Raw genomic sequence first — 17,658 nt, forward strand, 5'->3', positions numbered from 1 at the left:
AGAGCCCGCGAACGCGGAAGGAGGTCCAGAGGTTCGTCGGTTTCGCCAACTTTTACCGCAAGTTCATCAGGGGTTTCGCCAGGGAGACGGCAGCTATCACGGACACTCTCAGCTCCAAGAAGAAGAAGTTCACCTGGACGGACCAGGCGGAGCAGTCCTTCAGGAGACTTAAGAGTCTCTTTGCGTCCGAAGAACAGCTGTTACACGTGAATCCCGGCAGGCCCATGAGGGTGGAAACTGACGCATCTGACAGAGCGGTGGGGGCCGTCCTCTTGCAGGAAGACCCGCAGGGGTACTGGAGGCCCTGTGCTTTCTACTCCCGGAAGCTCAGCAAGTCGGAACAGAACTACACCATCTGGGACAGGGAGTTGCTGGCCATCCACGCAGCTTTCAAGGCATGGAGGCACTTTCTCATCAGAGCCAAGCACACCGTGCAGGTCTGCACGGACCACAAGAACCTAGAGTACTGGCGCACGGCGAAGCTACTGAGCCAGAGGCACATACGCTGGGCGGAGTTCTTTGCGGATTTCGATTTCAGGATAGAGTACATCCCAGGCGACAACAATGTCATAGCAGATGCGCTCTCCAGGAAACCGCAGTATCTCGAGGAAGCGGCACCGGCGGCAGCCAAGCACATTTTTGCACCACAGGCGTGGGCGTGCGCTTCAGCCGCCGTGGACCTGGAGGCGGTGCGGCGCGCGTTGCAGGCGGATCCATTCGCACAGTCCAAAATGGAAGAGGTGCGGAGAGGCACGGCGAAGGACGACGAGTTCCAGATATGCGACGGCCTGCTGACCCGTAAGGGTGCTCTCTACGTTCCGGGAGACGATCTCCGCGCGAAGGTTCTGCAGCAGTTGCACGACGCACCCAGCGCTGGCCACTTCGGCAAGGAAAAGACGGAATTAGTGGCCAGAGACTTTTGGTGGCCCCAGATGCGAGGGGAGGTCGCGGAGTACGTCGCCAGGTGTGACACATGCCAAAGGTCCAAGCCAGTGCACCAGAAGCCAGCGGGACTGCTGGAACCGCTGGAGACGCCACTGCAACCGTGGGAGAGGGTGGCGCTGGACTTTGTCACTGACCTGCCCAGTTCGCGAGGCAAGACGGCGGTGCTTGTGGTTGTAGACCTGTTCACCAAGATGGCGCATTTCATTCCTTGCGCGAAGGTGGCGACAGCGGAGCAGACCGCCAAACTGTTCATCGACCACGTGTTCAAGGTGCATGGCTTGCCACGGTCCATTCTGTCCGACAGGGGGCGCCAGCTTGTGTCCAGCTTCTGGCAGAAGCTCCTAGGGATTCTGCACGTCAAAATCAACCTGTCGTCGGCGAGACATCCGCAGACCAACGGCCAAGCGGAGAGGGTCAACGCGATCATGCAGCAGTACCTGAGATGTTACGCCAATCAGCGACCCGCGGCTTGGGTGGATTACCTGCCGATGGCTGAGTTTGCCTACAACAACACGAAGCACGCGTCGACGGGGGTGACGCCGTTCTTCGCTAACAATGGACGGCATCCCAGAACCTTCCCGGGGCTCGTAACGACGGGGGAGGGGGCGCCACAGGAAGCCGACCATTTCGCAGCAGAATTGCAAGAGGTCCACGACGAGCTACGAAGACATTTGGAGCTAGCCAAACAGGCCTATAAGGTGCAGGCAGGCAAACACAGGAGGGAGGGGGAAGACATCCAGGTGGGAGACTGGGTATGGTTAGCGGCCCAAGCAATGCCGGCCAAGTCGTTAGCTAAAAAGAAGCTAGGACACAGGCAACTAGGGCCGTACCAAGTTGAGGCCAGGATCAATCCCGTAGCGTTTCGACTGGCCCTCCCCGAAGGTTCCAGAATGCACCCGGTCTTTCATAGGTCGGTGCTCACCCCTTACAGGGCCCCACACAGATTTCAGGAGTCAGGGACGGCACCAGAACCGAGCAGAGAGTCGCCCAAGAGGGGGAGGTCACCTAGGGACGAACCAATCAACGAGGTCACAGAGATTCTGGACTCGAGATGGGGGGAAGAGGGAGTAGAATATTTTCTCGCCAGGGAGGGCGCCCCGGCCAGCGCCAACAGTTGGGTGCCGGACTACGCTTTGGACGAACCCCTCCTCAAGGACGAGTTCCATGCCCTTTTCCCACACAGGCCCATGCCAGCACAGTTTTTCGACGATTGGCTTTTTACGCCCACACTTTCCGCCAGCACCTTCCGAGGGTTCTCCTCTGCAGAGGAGACGACGCCAGAGTCGAGCCCTCCAAGGGGATCGTGTTCGGGGGTGGACACCGACCCTTCTTACTGGTGGGACGACCAACCAGAAGAGGACTGGCGCACGAGGTGGCGGATGGGTCCTTGGCAAGCAGACCCCACCCAGGCAACAGGGGGAGGGGAGGACGTGAACATGTTGGGAGAGGACCATGGGTTCGAGCACACAAACAATGAACTGGAAGCAGAGGAGATCGACGTCGACGACCTGTGTCCGGCAGCGACCTCCGCAATGACGGAGCCCCCGGAACCTGCGCCCGAGCAGCGGGAGGGGGGAAGGGGGGCTTCGAGGGGGGGATGGATGTCAGGGGTTCAGAGACAGAGGCACAGGTGAGGGGGGAGACGGAGAGCGATGGGGAAGAATCCCAGGACAGTGAGGAAGAGGATGACAATGACTTGAGGTCTTCCATGAGTCTCTCAAGTGAATCGGAGGATTCCCAGAAGGGGGCGCCCCTAGTCAGGCCAAGGGGGGTCACAGGGGGGACCTGCCAGGAGCAGGGAAGCAGCAGGGAAACCCCGAGTAGGAGTGGGAGATCGGGGCCGGCTTCCCAGCAGGAACGAAGTGAAGAGAGTGGAGTTCCCAGTGTGACACACGGAGCAGAGCAGGATGGAGACAGGGGAAGGAGATCGGGGCAGGACGTCCTGCCGGAAGAGGCGGAGAGTAGTACAGGGAGTAGTGTAAGTGTCAAGAGGAAGGTCAGGGGTAGCGAACGCGCGCCAAGTTCAAATGTGGAGGCGCGCGGAAATGGAGAGAGCCCGGAGGAGGAGCCTGGCCCCAAAGCACGAAGGAGGGGGGAACAGGCATCTGAGGAATCCGCTTCAGGAGAGAGCAGGAGGGAAGGAACCCAGGGGGGCAGAAAGACCCTGCGGAAAAGAAAGGACAGGAAGAGGTGGTCTAGCACAAGCCTCTTAAACTGGTGTAGAGGCGGGACCGATTCAGAGGGGACTTCAAATGTCTAGGCTAAGAGACGCGGGGCTGCGCGCCTCGGTTGTGGAACCAATAATGAACTGCAATAAACATCCTTGTATATAAGAAGAGCCTGGCGTTGGTCTTTTGTGAGCTGAGACCTGAGGCAGCCCTGACAGATGTATTGTGAACTTTTTATTGTGTCTTTCTTCTTTTTTCTGTAACTATTAAACTTTTAATAAATATCTTTTTTTTAAAAAAAAAAAAGACATGCAAAGCGAGATATGTCAAGCCTTTATTTGTTATAATTGTGATGATCATGGTGTACAGCTGGTGAAAACCCCCAAGTAATAATCTCAGAAAATTAGAATATTAAATGAAATCAGCAAAACAAGGACTGCAAATAGATTAATATTGGACCTCTGAGAATTAGAAGCATGCATATGTACTCAGTACTTGGTCTGGGCCCCTTTTGCATCAATTACTGCCTCAATGCAGCGTGGCATGGATGCAATCAGCCTGTGGCACTGCTGAGGTGTTATGGAAGACCAGGATGCTTCAATAGCAGCCTTCAGCTCTTCTGCATTATTCGGTCTCATGTCTCTCATCTTTCTCTTGGCAATGCCCCATAGATTCTCTACGGGGTTCAGGTCAGGTGAGTTTGCTGGCCGATCAAGCACAGTAATCCCATGGGCATTGAACCAGGTTTTGGTACTTTTGGCAGTGTGGGCAGGTGCCAAGTCCTGCTGGAAAATGAAGTCAGCATCCCCATAAAGTTTGTCTGCGGAAGGAAGCATGAAGTGCTCCAAAATCTCCTGGTAGACGGCTGCGTTGACCCTGGACTTAATGAAGCACAGTGGACCGACACAAGCTGATGACATGGCTCCCCAAATCTCTTTTCTGATGAGAGCAGCTTTTGGATCTCATTTGGAAACCAAGGACCCAGAGTCTGGAGGAAGAACGGGGAGGCACACAATGCCAGATGCTTGAAGTCCAGTGTGAAGTTTCCACAGTCTGTGTTGATTTTCCATGATATTATAATTTTCCGAGTTTCACCTGTATTTCTCTACTTCTCCCATTCCCCGAGATTTGAGTTACCTTCAGCAGATTACAAGAGAAAGAGGAATTCTGCTGTGCATTCCTGCCTCTGACTGAAGTATTTTGCTTCTGCTTACGTTGCTTCTGCTTACTTTGCAACACTCCCTGAGCAATTCACACCCTCCTTACCAAAGCCACATCACCCATTACATTTGAAACTCGTTTTTTGTGTAGAGGCTGGTCCAAAAAACCCTCGGGTGCACAGATTTTTGTCCCTGGTTTTCTTTCTTGTCCTCCACATCACTTCTAGCTGCATGGGAGGGAATGCAGGAGACAGCAAGTTCAGCTCTAGGGCTGCCACATGCTGAGCTCTAGCTTGACCTGATTGGGTCTCTAATTTGGTTCAAGTATGTTACCAGTGAAAGGACTTGCACATAAAAGCATTTCAAATAGTTCAGTGTTGCTTATTTAGAATCTGATTCTTGTCTAGTGGAAAACAGCAGCCGTCTTAAGAAGCTCTTTAGAACAGCTTAAAAATGGATTGGGATATATCTTTTTTTAAGCCCAAAGGCTATGTATAATGTGTAAGCTTTCATAAACTTTGGCCATATTGCTCCTCTGCTTTCTTTGCCCCCTCTTTGTGGGTATCCTCAGAATCCAAAAGGGGCTGGTGAAGACAGGACTGATGCTTGCCCCCCTTTCTCCAAGAAGCTGCTTGCACATTTGTTTGGTTATCCTTCAGGATAAGAGGCAGCAGGTCGGCAGTGAAGGGGATGTCTCTGAAAGCATGCAGTAGGAAGATGCCAAGGTCAGTGGTGAGGAAGCCATTGATGGTGCCAATGATGTGCATCAGAACCAAATGCTGCCACTCCTTGAACAGAATGGCCGAGCAAGTCATAACTGCTGTGGTGAAGAGGACGTAATAGATGGGGGTGACTACAGATGTGTTGAAGACATCCAAGGCCTTGTTCAGGTAGTTGATCTGGATGCTGATGGAGATCACAAGGCAAATAAAAAGCAAATAGCTCAATGGTTCCTTCCAGACAGGCTTCCCAGCAAACAGTTCTTTCAGGGCAATACCCAAGCCTTTTGCAGAGGAGACAGAGAGCGAACCAATGACAGAGCAGATCAAAACATACACTAAGACATTGTATTGTCCATAGCGAGGCCCAGCCACAAAGATGAGAAGAGCTGAACTCATCAGCATGCACACAGCAAACGCTATAAATCCTGTGGAGGAGGATAGAGGAGAAATTGTTAAGGACAATCTGAATCTTTTAGGTGTAGCTTACTTCTGCAGGATGTAGACAGTTTTGTTCAGATCAATGAGTGCACAAGCTAGATTCAATTCGTAGAATCTGGTGAGTAAAATACATAGAGGAAAAAGTATAAGCAGCAGAGCTTAGACAGTGGCTCAAAAGATAAGACACAAAGCCCCCAGCTTATAATTTTTTTTTGCACTGGGTTTGACTAGAACTAAGACCTTCCTCCTTCAGTTGCTTGTACAGTTTTTCAGAGCAGTGTGCTTTAGAATTCTTATCTCACTGTTATGGTTCAAAGCCAACTAAATGTCATCAGTGGGGGAATGAAGAGAATAAAATAGGTGCTATAAAAATTATTCACTCACAGGTTACTGATTATCAACATGAGTTTTCATTCAATGAAATTAAGAAAAACACTCAATTTCTGTCAAGTCCCCCTCCCCCAAAATGGTATTCTGTTGGTGTACAATAGGTAAATGAAGAGGGGCAGTTAATACCTGGATCCTTTAGTTTCTCCGCCATTGACTCCAGGCTGGTGACCTCTTCCTCCTGTGGGGCATGGATGACCATCACAGTGGAGCCTAAAATGCTAAGGATACAGCCGATCTTCCCATGGATGTTTAGGTGCTCGTTCAGGAAGTAGGAGGCTAAAACTGCACTATAGGAAGATACAACTGTGTTAAGAAAGGACCTGAGACTGGCATGTTTATCTCCAGAACAGGGCTTACGGATTGGGAAACATCTGATCATGTTGTGCTTACCTGATTAAAACACTTAATGCTCCTAGAGGAGTGACCAGTGTTGCTGGGGCAAAAGCATATCCAGCAAAGTTGGCAACTTCTCCAATTCCCACTGCAAGAGAAGCAGTTTGCCACTGGCACAAAAACTGTTAACAAAGAGCAAATTTCATCTTCCTTTGAAACAGGTTCACGCCTGACTACTCCCTTATGGTGGGTAAGAAAATCAGGTGACCAGCAGGAGAAGTCTTCTAAATTCAACATTATCCCCTCCACCTCCTGTCAGTAATCTATAAATGACTACCGGATTTTTTGCTCTATTGGACACAGTTTTTCCCCTCCAAAAATTGAGGGGAAATGTGTGTGCGTCCTATGGCGCGAATGCAGGCTTGTGCCATAGCCGCTCGCAACCCCTCCGGCAGGGAGAGGCTGCACGGGGCTATGGCTTCTTTAGCTCCACACAGACTCTCCCAGCAGGGAGAGATTGCGTGGGGCTAAAGAGGAAGCCAAAGCAGCAAGCGAGATCCATCCCGCTGGCTGCCTTGGCTTGTTCCATATCCGCGCGCAACCCCTCTGGTAGGGGGAGGTTGCGCAGGGTTAAAGAGGAAGCCAAAGCAGCGAGCGGGATCCATCCCACTCGATGCCTTGGCTTGTGCCAGAGCTGCGCACAACCCCTCCGGCAAGGAGAGGTTGTGCGCAGCCTGCTCTTTGGGGCTGCTCTTTGGGGCTGGGGGGGGGAGGTTTTTTTTATTGATTTCCCCGTCTAAAAACAAGGTGTGCCCTATGGTCCGGTGAGACCCAGAAATCGCAGTGTGTGTAGTGCAGGGGTCTGCAACCCGCGGCTCCGGAGCCGCATGTGGCTCTTTTACATCTTTGCTGCGGCTCCGGGGCGGATACTAGCGAGGGGAGGAGGCGCATTGTGCGCCCCGACACTCCTCACTGTGGCGGGCGCTGTACTGGCTGTGACGTCGCATGGGGGCGGTGCGTGCGTTAGTCACGCACCGTCCCAACGTCACCTTCCTGCCCGCTGTCAGATCGTGGCTCCGGAGATATATTTGTTTTAAATGTCGCAATGGTTTTGCGGCTCCCAGTTGTTGTTTTTTCTTCAGAAACGGGTCCAAGTGGCTCTTTTTGTATTAAAGGTTGCAGACCCCTGGTGTAGTGAGACCAAAATAACACAACACCGTCTTTGAGCTTCCATATGCGTAGAAAGCCGACCAATAAGCTTTGATTGGGCTTATTTCAATTCGCATGGTGTTTTTTGGGTGTGCACCAGAATCAAAAGGTGTTTTGGGTTCCATCTTCATAAAAAGAAGATGATAAAGCTCTGATTTGGCTTATTTCAAATTGGTGTTTTGGGGGTTAGAATGCACATTCACCCAAAAATCGCAGAAACCCTAAACCCTAGCAAAGCGAAGTGTAATAAGCCTAAACAAAGCCAAACAGGTTGTTTTGGGTTCCAGCTACATAGAAAGAAGAATCTTGGATTTCAAGTTCTTTGGTGTTAATACACATTGACTCAGAAATCGCAAAGTGTGTGTAATGAAACCAAAATAACACAACACCGTCTTTTCGCTTCCATATGCGTAGAAAGAAGACGAATAAGCTTTGATTGGGCTTATTTCAATTCGCATGGTGTTTTTAGGTGTGCACCAGAATCACCCCCAACGAAAGCAAAAAGTTGTTTTGGGTTCCATCTACATAAAAAGAAGATGATAAAGCTCTGATTCGGTTTATTTCAAATTGGTGTTTTGGGGGTTAGAATGCACATTCACCCAAAAATCGCAGAGTGAAATGTTTGTTATCAGCCCAAATCAAGCATAGGTGTTTTGGTTCCATCTCAATAGATAGAGAACGAATAAGCTTGGATTGTTCTTTCGGTGTTCATTCACCCTAACCCTAACCCTAGCAAAGCGAAGTATAATAAGCCTAAACACAGCCAAAAAGGTTGTTTTGGGTTCCAGCTACATAGAAAGAAGAATCTTGTATTTCGCTTATTTCAAGTCGTTTTCTTTGGTGTTAATGCACATTGACCCAGAAATCGCAAAGTGTGTGTAGTGAGACCAAAATAACACAACAGCGTCTTTTTTGTTCCATATGCGTAGAAAGACGACGAATAAGCTTTGATCGGTCTTATTTCAATTCGCATGGTGTTTTTTGCGTGTGCACCAGAATCACCCCCAACCAAAGCAAAAGGGTGTTTTGGGTTCCATCTACATAAAAAGAAGATGATAAAGCTCTGATTGGGCTTATTTCAAATTCGTGTTTTTGGGGTTAGAATGCACATTCACCGAAAAATCGCAGAGTGACATATTTGTTATCAGCCCAAATTGATGGGAAGTTTTGCTTCTGCACATGACTCTGACAAACCGCTCTAAGCTGAAGCATTCCTTCCTCACCCACCCTAGAATGTTTAGTTCACATTGAGTTCATGAAACATCGTACCCTGACCTGTTCTTAATGCATGGTTGACCACATCTACGGAATGCGATAGTTATGCTCTTTTAAGTTTTGCTATATCAATCACTAGTAATAGTTTAATAAGGAGGTTTTCATACCTGTCCAATTCTGTGTTCCCTTTCCCAACCTTTAATCTATTGATGATTAATGCATATATGCAACCCTTGCATTGTATTTGCGTTAACCAATCAGCAACAAGCACATATGTGGCAATGCTCAAATATTCAATAAAAGGGACTCCCCGAGACATGCTCGAGAGATGCCTCCCATATGACACTTGTCATTCGTCTGTCGTTTATTTCAACCCAACATCTGGTGACTCCGACGTGCCAGATCCCTTTACGCAGCCACCCCTGTACTTCACTCGACTGGAAAAGTCTCATACTACCTCGTGAGTATGGGGGGGGGGGACTGACAAAGTTCCAACAGGAGCATGCCAGAGAGCTGCTTCATCTCGTTAGACAGCGGGTGGCGGGTGCTCATATTTCTTTGAAAGAAATTGATCAATTGTTTTGTGAGATTGCTTGCCAGTGCCCCTGGTACCCAGAGTCCGGCTCTCTGGGATCAGAAGCTTGGCAAAAGATCGGAAAAACCCTCTTCACAGAACCGAGGGCACCGATTCATTGCCTGCTCACTTGGCAGAAATGTGCAGATGCCGTTGCTAGATTAGGACCACAGGCATCTCCGTCGGCCCCTGCTCTTTTAGCCGAAGCAGACAATCCCCCACCTTACCCAAAGCTTCTGCCTCCATCGCAACCTTGCCAACCCCTCCCTACGCCTCAGCCCACATCCACCCCCCCATCCCTTCTTCGCCTGCCTCAGGCCCTGCACGATTCAAGAACAGATAAACTCTCTCCTCCTGTGGTTTCCAGCAACTGGGATTCTTTAAAAAAAAATAAAAATAAAATTATTTTTATTGAGATTTTCAGTTAAACAGAAAACAAACCAGAACAAACAATCAAAAACTAAAACAAACACTCTTAACAATCATTCTTTGGTACCATCATCTTATTTACATTGCGTTGGACCACGCCTCGACTTCCTTCCTATCCCGTTGCGGTTTTCTTGGTATACTTCTACTCTTACAGTTTCTGTTCCAATTATGTACACATCACAAGGTTTATGTTAAGCCTACTGTAGTTTTTAAATTTCTACAATTACTTTCAATATATGTCACAAATTTACTCCATTCTTCAATAAACTTTGTACCTTCTTGGTGTCTAATTTTATGTGTCATTCTTGCTAATTCTACGTATTCAAATAATTGTACTTGCCAATCCATAACCGTAGGGATCTCTGCTGATTTCCATTTTTGAGCTATCAATACCCTGGCCGCCACCGTTGCATATTGAAACAATCTCTGATCTTCCCTTTTAATTTCGTCACCTATTATTCCTAACAAAAATGCCTCCGTTTTTTTTAAAAAAAGTATATATGAAAATTTTCTGTAATTCGTTATATATAAGCTCCCAATTTTTTTTTCATTTCCTCACAAACCCACCACATATGGTAAAGGTCCCCATCCTTCTGCTTACATTTCCAGCATGCTTTGTTTCCAATTTTATACATTTCCCCCAATTTTACAGGTGTGATGTACCATTGGTACATCATTTTCTCCAGGTTTTCCCTTAATGTGACGCATGCCGTGAACTTCATTTCTTTATTCCATAGCCTCACCCACTTGTCGTACTCTATGTTATATCCAAAATCAATTGCCCATTTTACCATCACCTCCTTTATCAACTCATCTTTTGTATCCCATTCTAACAAAAAAATATACATCTTAGATAAAAGTTTGGTTTTTCCTTCTAGAATTTATATCAGATATTTAGATTTTTTCTCATTCATCCCCAATTTTTTTATCTTCATTCCAAAGTGCATTTATCTGGTGGTATTGTAGCCAACCTGTCAATCTATCTTTCAGTTCCTCATAAGTTCTAATCTTCCAACCTTTTTCTGTTTTTATCAATAAATCTTCGTATGTTAACCTTTTCCCCTCCATGTTCAATTTTTTTATTGTTAAAATATCTACCGGGGATAACCACCAGGGGGTGTTTCTTTCTAGAAGTTTTTTGTTTTTCTCCCAAACTTCGTACAGGGCTCCTCTAAAAATATGATTTGAAAAACCTTTGTGAACCTTTTCTTTGTTGAGCCACAAGTAAGCATGCCAGCCATATCTATTATTAAAGCCTTCTAAGTCCAACAAGTCCGAATTTTCTAAAACAATCCACTCTTTAAGCCAACATAAACAGGAAGCTTCATAGTATAATCTTAGATTTGGCACGGAAAACCCGCCTCTTTCTCTCTGGTCCGTAAGTAGTTGGTATTTAATTCTCGGCCTCTTTCCCTGCCATATGAATTTTGAAAGAATTTTTTGCCATTCCTTAAATATTGAAGGCCCCCTGATTATCAGAATAGTCTGAAATAGGAACAACATTTTCGGGAGAATATTCATCTTGATTGCCGCCATTCTTCTGGACCATGAAAGCTTTAACCTATTCCATATATCCAAATCCTTTTTAATCTCTTTCCATGTAGGTATATAATTATCACTGATTAAGTTGATATTTTTCGATGTCAACCAGATACCTAGATACTTTACTTTTTTACGACTTTAATTCCATATTTTTGTTCTAATTGCTCTCTTATATTCCTATCCATATTTTTAACCAGCATTTTAGTCTTTATTTTGTTTAATTTGAAACCAGATAATTTGCCGAATTCCTCTAATTGTTCCAAAACCTTACCGACGCTTGTTTGCGGTTCTTCTAAGGATAACACCAAGTCATCCGCATATAATAATAATAATAATAATAATAATAATAATAATAATAATAATAATAAATTTTATTTATATCCCGCCCTCCCCAGCTGAAGCCGGGCTCAGGGCGGCTAACAACAATCAGATAATCAAACAGTCAAATAGTCACACAATCTAAAAATATTTCATTATAAAAATTAATTAAAATCAAATTGATGGCAACCAATTAAGCAAAATTCTGTGCAGGTTGCCAGAGGAGGGAGTCAGGTTGCGCCCTGACCAAAGGCCTGGCGGAACAACTCTGTCTTGCAGGCCCTGCGGAAAGATGTCAGGTCCCGCAGGGCCCTAGTCTCTTGTGACAGAGCATTCCACCAGATTGGAGCCGCAGCCGAGAAGGCCCTGGCTCTAGTTGAGGCCAGCCTAACCTCTCTGAGGCCTGGGACCTTGAGGATGTTATTATTTGCAGACTGTAGGTTTCTCTGTGGGGCATACCAGGAGAGGCGGTCCCGTAGGTACGAGGGTCCTAAGCCGTATAGGGCTTTAAAGGTTAAAACCAGCACCTTAAACCTGATCCTGTACTCCACCGGGAGCCAGTGCAGCTGGTATAGTACCGGATGAATGTGATCTCACAGCGAAGACCCCATAAGGAGTCTCGCCGCGGCATTCTGCACCCACTGGAGTTTCTGGGTCAGTCTCAAGGGCAGCCCCACGTAGAGCGAGTTACAATAATCCAGTCTGGAGGTGACCGTCGCATGGATCACAGTGGCTAGGTCAGGGCGAGAGAGATAAGGGGCCAACTGCTTAGCTTGGCAGAGATGAAAAAATGCCGCCTTTGTTATAGCTGTAATCTGCGCCTCCATAGAGAGGGAGGTATCAAAGATTACACCCAAACTCTTAACGGACGGTGCTGGCACTAATTGCACCCCCGCAAGAGATGGGAGTTGCCCCCTCGATCCCATATCGTCCCGCCCCAGCCAGAGGACCTCTGTTTTCGAAGGATTTAGCTTCAACCGGCTCCCACGTAACCATCCAGCCACAGCTTCCAGACATCTGGTCAGTGTGTCTGGGGCCGAGTCAGGATGGCCATCCATCAACAGATAGAGTTGGGTGTCATCAGCATACTGATGGCAACCCAGCCCAAAACTCCGGACAAGCTGGGCGAGGGGGTGCATAAAGATGTTAAAAAGCATCGGGGAGAGAATCGCACCCTGAGGCACTCCACACACCAAGGAGTGGCGCGATGACAATTCCTCCCAAGCGCCACCCTCTGTCCCCGACCAGAGAGAAACGAGCGCAGCCATTGAAGGACTGTGCCCTGGATCCCCACGTCAGCAAGGCGGTGGTCCAGGAGTTCGTGATCGACCACGTCAAAGGCTGCTGACAGATTTAGAAGAATCAGCAGCCCCGACCCACCTCGATGCAGCTGCCTGCGGAGATCATCTGTTAGGGCGACCAGAGCCGTCTCGGTCCCATGACCAGCGCGGAAGCCGGACTGGAATGGATCCAAAGCAGATGTTTCATCCAGAAACCTACCAAGCTTTTCAGCAACCGCTCTCTCAATCATCTTACCCAGGAATGGAAGATTCGAGACCGGGCGGTAATTGGATAGATCTAAGGGATCTAATGATGTTTTCTGTAAGAGCGGACGCACCACCGCCTCCTTCAGTTCCCCTGGGAATATCCCGGTGCCAAGGGACAAATTGATGATATCCCCCAGGGGGGCCCGCACCTCGTCTGGACACACTCTAATCAGCCATGACGGGCACGGGTCAAGAGGACAGGTGGTGGGCTTTCCAGCTTGGAGGAATCTGTCCACATCTGCTGGAGATATCCGGTCAAAGTGGTCCAATACTGGACCCGAGGACAGTCGAGGGGCCTCCAGTTCCTTTATTGTATCCAAATTGGCAGGGAGGTCATGGTGGAGCAACAGGACCTTCTCCGCAAAAAAGCTCGCAAATGCCTCACAGCTGTGTGTCAGATTGTTATTTAAATTTGGCTGTCCTTCAAGGGACGTTAAAGACCGAATTATACTAAATAATTGCGCCGGGCGAGAGCTAGCGGATGCAATGGAGGCCGAGAAGTAGGACTTATTAGCGGCCTTCACTGCCATCTCATCAGTTTTCATAAAAACCCTATAAGATGTTCTTGAGGCTCCATCACGGGCACCCCGCCATACTCGCTCTAGCCGTCTGAGGTCCCGCTTCATTTTCTGAAGCTCCTCGGTAAACCAGGGAGCCCGGTTTCTGCGGGGTCGCAGAGGGCGCTTAGGTGCGATCTCATCGATGGCTGCCAGGAGCTGGGTATTCCAGCCCTCAACAAGCTCAGGGGGAACAAGGTCCCGCAAGGCTTGACGGAATCTATCAGGGTCCATCAGCCTCTGCGGGTGAGCCCAAATCGGCTCGCCACCTAAGCAGGGATGGGGGTGGAAGTCAATCCTGGCTTTCAGAGCGTAGTGATCAGACCATGGCACCTTCATCGAAGGGGACATGATCACATCTATACCGGCGCCAAAGATCAAATCCAGCGTGTGGCCTGCTTGATGTGTGGGGCCCGAAACAAACTGGGAGAGCCCTAGTGTCGCCATGGAAGACACCAGGTCCAGAGCCTGTGAGGAGGGAGTGGCATCAGCATGGAAGTTGAAGTCTCCCAATACCAATAGGTTAAGGAACTCCAAGGCCCAGCCGGCCACCGCCTCCAGCAGGCCTGACAGGGTGGCTGCTGGTGCGCTAGGTGGCCGGTACACCAGCCAGACAGCCAAGCTCTCCTCGGAGCCCCACACTAGGCCAACACATTCAATGCCGGGGATCGATGGCGATGGTAGAGCCCTGAAAGAACAATCTTCCCGGATTAATACTGCCACCCCTCCCCCCGGCCCACAGTCCGTGACTGGTGAAGGACGGAGAAACCCGGGGGCGCCATCTCTCGTAAGGTAACAGTTACCCCTTCGCACACCCAGGTCTCCGTCACACAAGCCAGGTCGACCCCCTGCGAGATAAAGAAATCTCGCAGGGTAGCGGTTTTGTTGCCTATAGACCTGGCATTGCACAACACCAGTGAAGGAGGTGAGTAATCCTTGCTCACCCTACCCTCGTCTCTCGGGATGGGGCGCAGATTGGAAGGGGTATGAGCGTATCCGTATCTCGACCCCCTTCGCCTATAACATCTGCCCCCACTGCCATACCTCCCTCGCCCCTCCACGGTAGCAATCCCAAGCCTCATACTAACCTCCATTTACAAAATAGAAAACACAACAACCAAAAACAATTATGCCCAAACAAAACCAATCCCCACCCCACTCAATGTCCGACCCCAAAACAAAACAAAACGGAACAAAACAAAAATACATAAAAACCACCATTCACGGTGGTATAACAAAGTAAACAATAAAAACACCTTTAAAACACCTTAAAATATATATAAACATCTTTAACATTTGCTGCAGCAGCACTAGTGTCCTTAAAGCTATTACGGAGGTGAGCCTGGGCCCCGCCCCCTAGGCCGGATGGAATTAGCCTGAGGAGGGAGAGGCCTTCTCCAACACTCACGATGCAGCAGCAGCGATGTCCCAGGCCTCAATGAGGCCTCTTAAAGCTGTGGCGAAGGTGAGCCTGGACCCCGCCGCCTAGGCTGGATGGAATGAGCCTGAGGAGGGAGAGGCCTTCTCCGACACTCACGATGCAGCAGCAGCGATGTCCCAGGCCTCAATGAGCCTCTTAAAGCTGTGGCGAAGGTGAGCCTGGACCCCGCCCCCTAGGCCGGATGGAATTAGCCTGAGGAGGGAGAGGCCTTCTCCAACTCTCACGATGCAGCAGCAGCGATGTCCCAGGCCTCAATGAGGCCTCTTAAAGCTGTGGCGAAGGTGAGCCTGGACCCCGCCCCCTAGGCCGGATGGAATTAGCCTGAGGAGGGAGAGGCCTTCTCCAACACTCACGATGCAGCAGCAGTGATGTCCCAGGCCTCAATGAGGCTCTTAAAGCTGTGGCGAAGGTGAGCCTGGACCCCGCCCCCTAGGCCGGATGGAATTAGCCTGAGGAGGGAGAGGCCTTCTCCAACACTCACGATGCAGCAGCAGCCTTCAACTTGTACTCCTTGGTACCAATTTTAACCCCCCGTATCTCTGGGGTAGTTCTCATCCTGTTTGCTATTACCTCTAACACCATTATGAATAGTAAAGGGGATAGAGGGCAGCCTTGTCTTGTTCCCTTCATAATATTAAATGAATCTGTCAAATTATTGTTAACATTCAATTTAGCTGTTTGATTAGAGTAAATCGCTTTTATGCCTTTCATGAAAGTGCCCTCTATCCCCATTGTCTCCATGCTCTTTAACAGAAACTGCCATGATACGTTATCAAACGCTTTTTCGGCATCTATAAATATTAGGGTATTTCATTTTTTACTTCCAAATATTCTGTAATAATTATGATATGCCTGATGTTGTCCTTAAGTTGTCTATTTGGGAGAAATCCAGCTTGGTCTTTATGTATAAAATCCTTTAAACAATTTTTAAGTCTGTTTGCCAGTATTTCTGCAAAAAAATTATAATCATTGTTTAACAATGAAATAGGTCTGTAATTTTTTATATTCAGTCTATCAGTGTCTGGTTTGGGAATCAGGGTTATATGCGCTTCCTTCCAGGTACCTGGTATATTCCCTCCTTGCAAAATGTTGTTCATCACATCACATAACACAGTTGGTCCACCAAGGTTTTATAATATTTGGCCGGTAATCCGCCCGGACCTGGGGCTTTACCTAATTTCATCTTTTTTATCGCTTCTTGTATTTCTTCTTTCGTAATTGGTTTATTTAATTTTGCCTTTTCTTCTTCTGTTATGTATTTTCCTTTGTAATCTTCTAAATATTTTCCTATTTTGTTTGTTTCTTCATTTTCTCTTTTATATAGTTTTTCGTAATATTTATGGAATGATCTCTTTATTTCATTCGAATCTTCTATTTTACGTCCTTCAACTATTATCTTATTTATTACACTTTGTTTTTGTCTTTTCCGTAACTGCCATGCCAAAAAATTTCCTGTTCTGTTGGCTGATTCAAAAAATCTCTGCTTCATTGATTTTATTTTCCATTCTACCTCCTGATTTACCAGCATTGAATATTGGGTTTGTAACATTTTAATTACTTGTTTATTCTGCTCGTCTTTGGGTTTTATCATTAAATTCTTCTCACGTTCTCTTAATTGCGTTAGAATATCTTCTTTCTTCTTTTCTCTTAATTTTCTTCTATAGCTGTTTTGCTGTATTAGGTGACCCCTCACGACGGCTTTGCTTGCATCCCAGACTATGTCAATATTGATATCATTATTTAAATTCCATTTAAGATATTCTTTCAGGGTGTCTTTAGCTTTTTCAATTACTTTAGAGTTCTCAAAAGGATTTTCATTCATCCTCCATCTATATATACTTTGCACTTTACCTTTTATTTCTAAGACTATGGGGTTATGGTCTGATAGAGTTCTTGGCTGTATTTCACATTTCGAAATACTTGGAGTTAGGTACCTTGAGGTCCAGACCTGATCTATCCTCGCCCAACTCTGGTGAGGTTCCGAAAAGAATGTAAATTGCTTTGTACTTGGATGTTTATCTCTCCAAACATCTATTAAGTCCAGATTTTCCACCAAATTGAACAAGGACCTTGGTAATTTCCCTTGATTACAGTGGTGCCTCGCAAGATGAAATTAATTCATTCCGCAAGTTTTTTCGTCTAGCGAATTTTTCGTCTTGCGAAGCACGGTGTCGGAAAAGTTTTGGAAAAGCTTCAAAAATCAGCAAAAAGCTAAAAAAAGGCTACCACACTGCGTTCTATGAGCTGCTCCTCGAAGTCAAGTCGCAACTGTATTAACGGTGTTAAGAAAAAGGAAACAAACTTGCAAAAAACGCAAGACGTTTTCGTCTTGCGAAGCAAGCCCATAGGGAAATTCGTCTTGTGAAGCAGCTCAAAAACCACAAAACCCTTTCGTCTAGCGAGTTTTTCGTCTTGCGAGGCATTCGTCTTGTGGGGCACCACTGTACCTTTCTTCTTTTTTGTTAGCCTGTCCAATTCTGACTGTACCACTCCACTGAAATCTCCTAATAAAATTATTTTTTGATCCTCTGTTTCAATCAATCTCTCTTCCAATTTCCTATAAAACTCCGCCTTATTTGTATTTGGCACGTAAATAGCAACCACATTAAGCTTTTCACCCTGATGATTGATTTGTACCCCCAATATTCTCCCTTCCTCATCCTTACAAAT

The 17,658-nt window shown here is 47.4% G+C and overlaps 1 protein-coding gene across 1 annotated transcript; it reads right to left on the reverse strand.

Annotated features, from left to right (window-relative positions):
• Positions 1–4,738: 4,738 nt before the first annotated feature.
• LOC309523248 (magnesium transporter NIPA2-like) lies at positions 4,739–6,453 on the reverse strand (the record flags this gene model as incomplete). The annotated part of the gene is made up of 4 exons (XM_082207037.1): positions 4,739–5,420; positions 5,950–6,110; positions 6,214–6,304; positions 6,384–6,453. 4 exons carry the CDS (start codon positions 6,451–6,453, stop codon positions 4,783–4,785), a joined length of 960 nt encoding a protein of 319 aa, XP_082063163.1. The 3' UTR covers positions 4,739–4,782.
• Between the last annotated feature and the right edge of the window lie 11,205 nt (positions 6,454–17,658).

This window comes from Podarcis vaucheri (genome assembly GCF_965113315.1).
Source record: "Podarcis vaucheri genome assembly, chromosome: W".
In the NCBI taxonomy this organism is placed as follows: Eukaryota; Metazoa; Chordata; class Lepidosauria; order Squamata; family Lacertidae; genus Podarcis; species Podarcis vaucheri.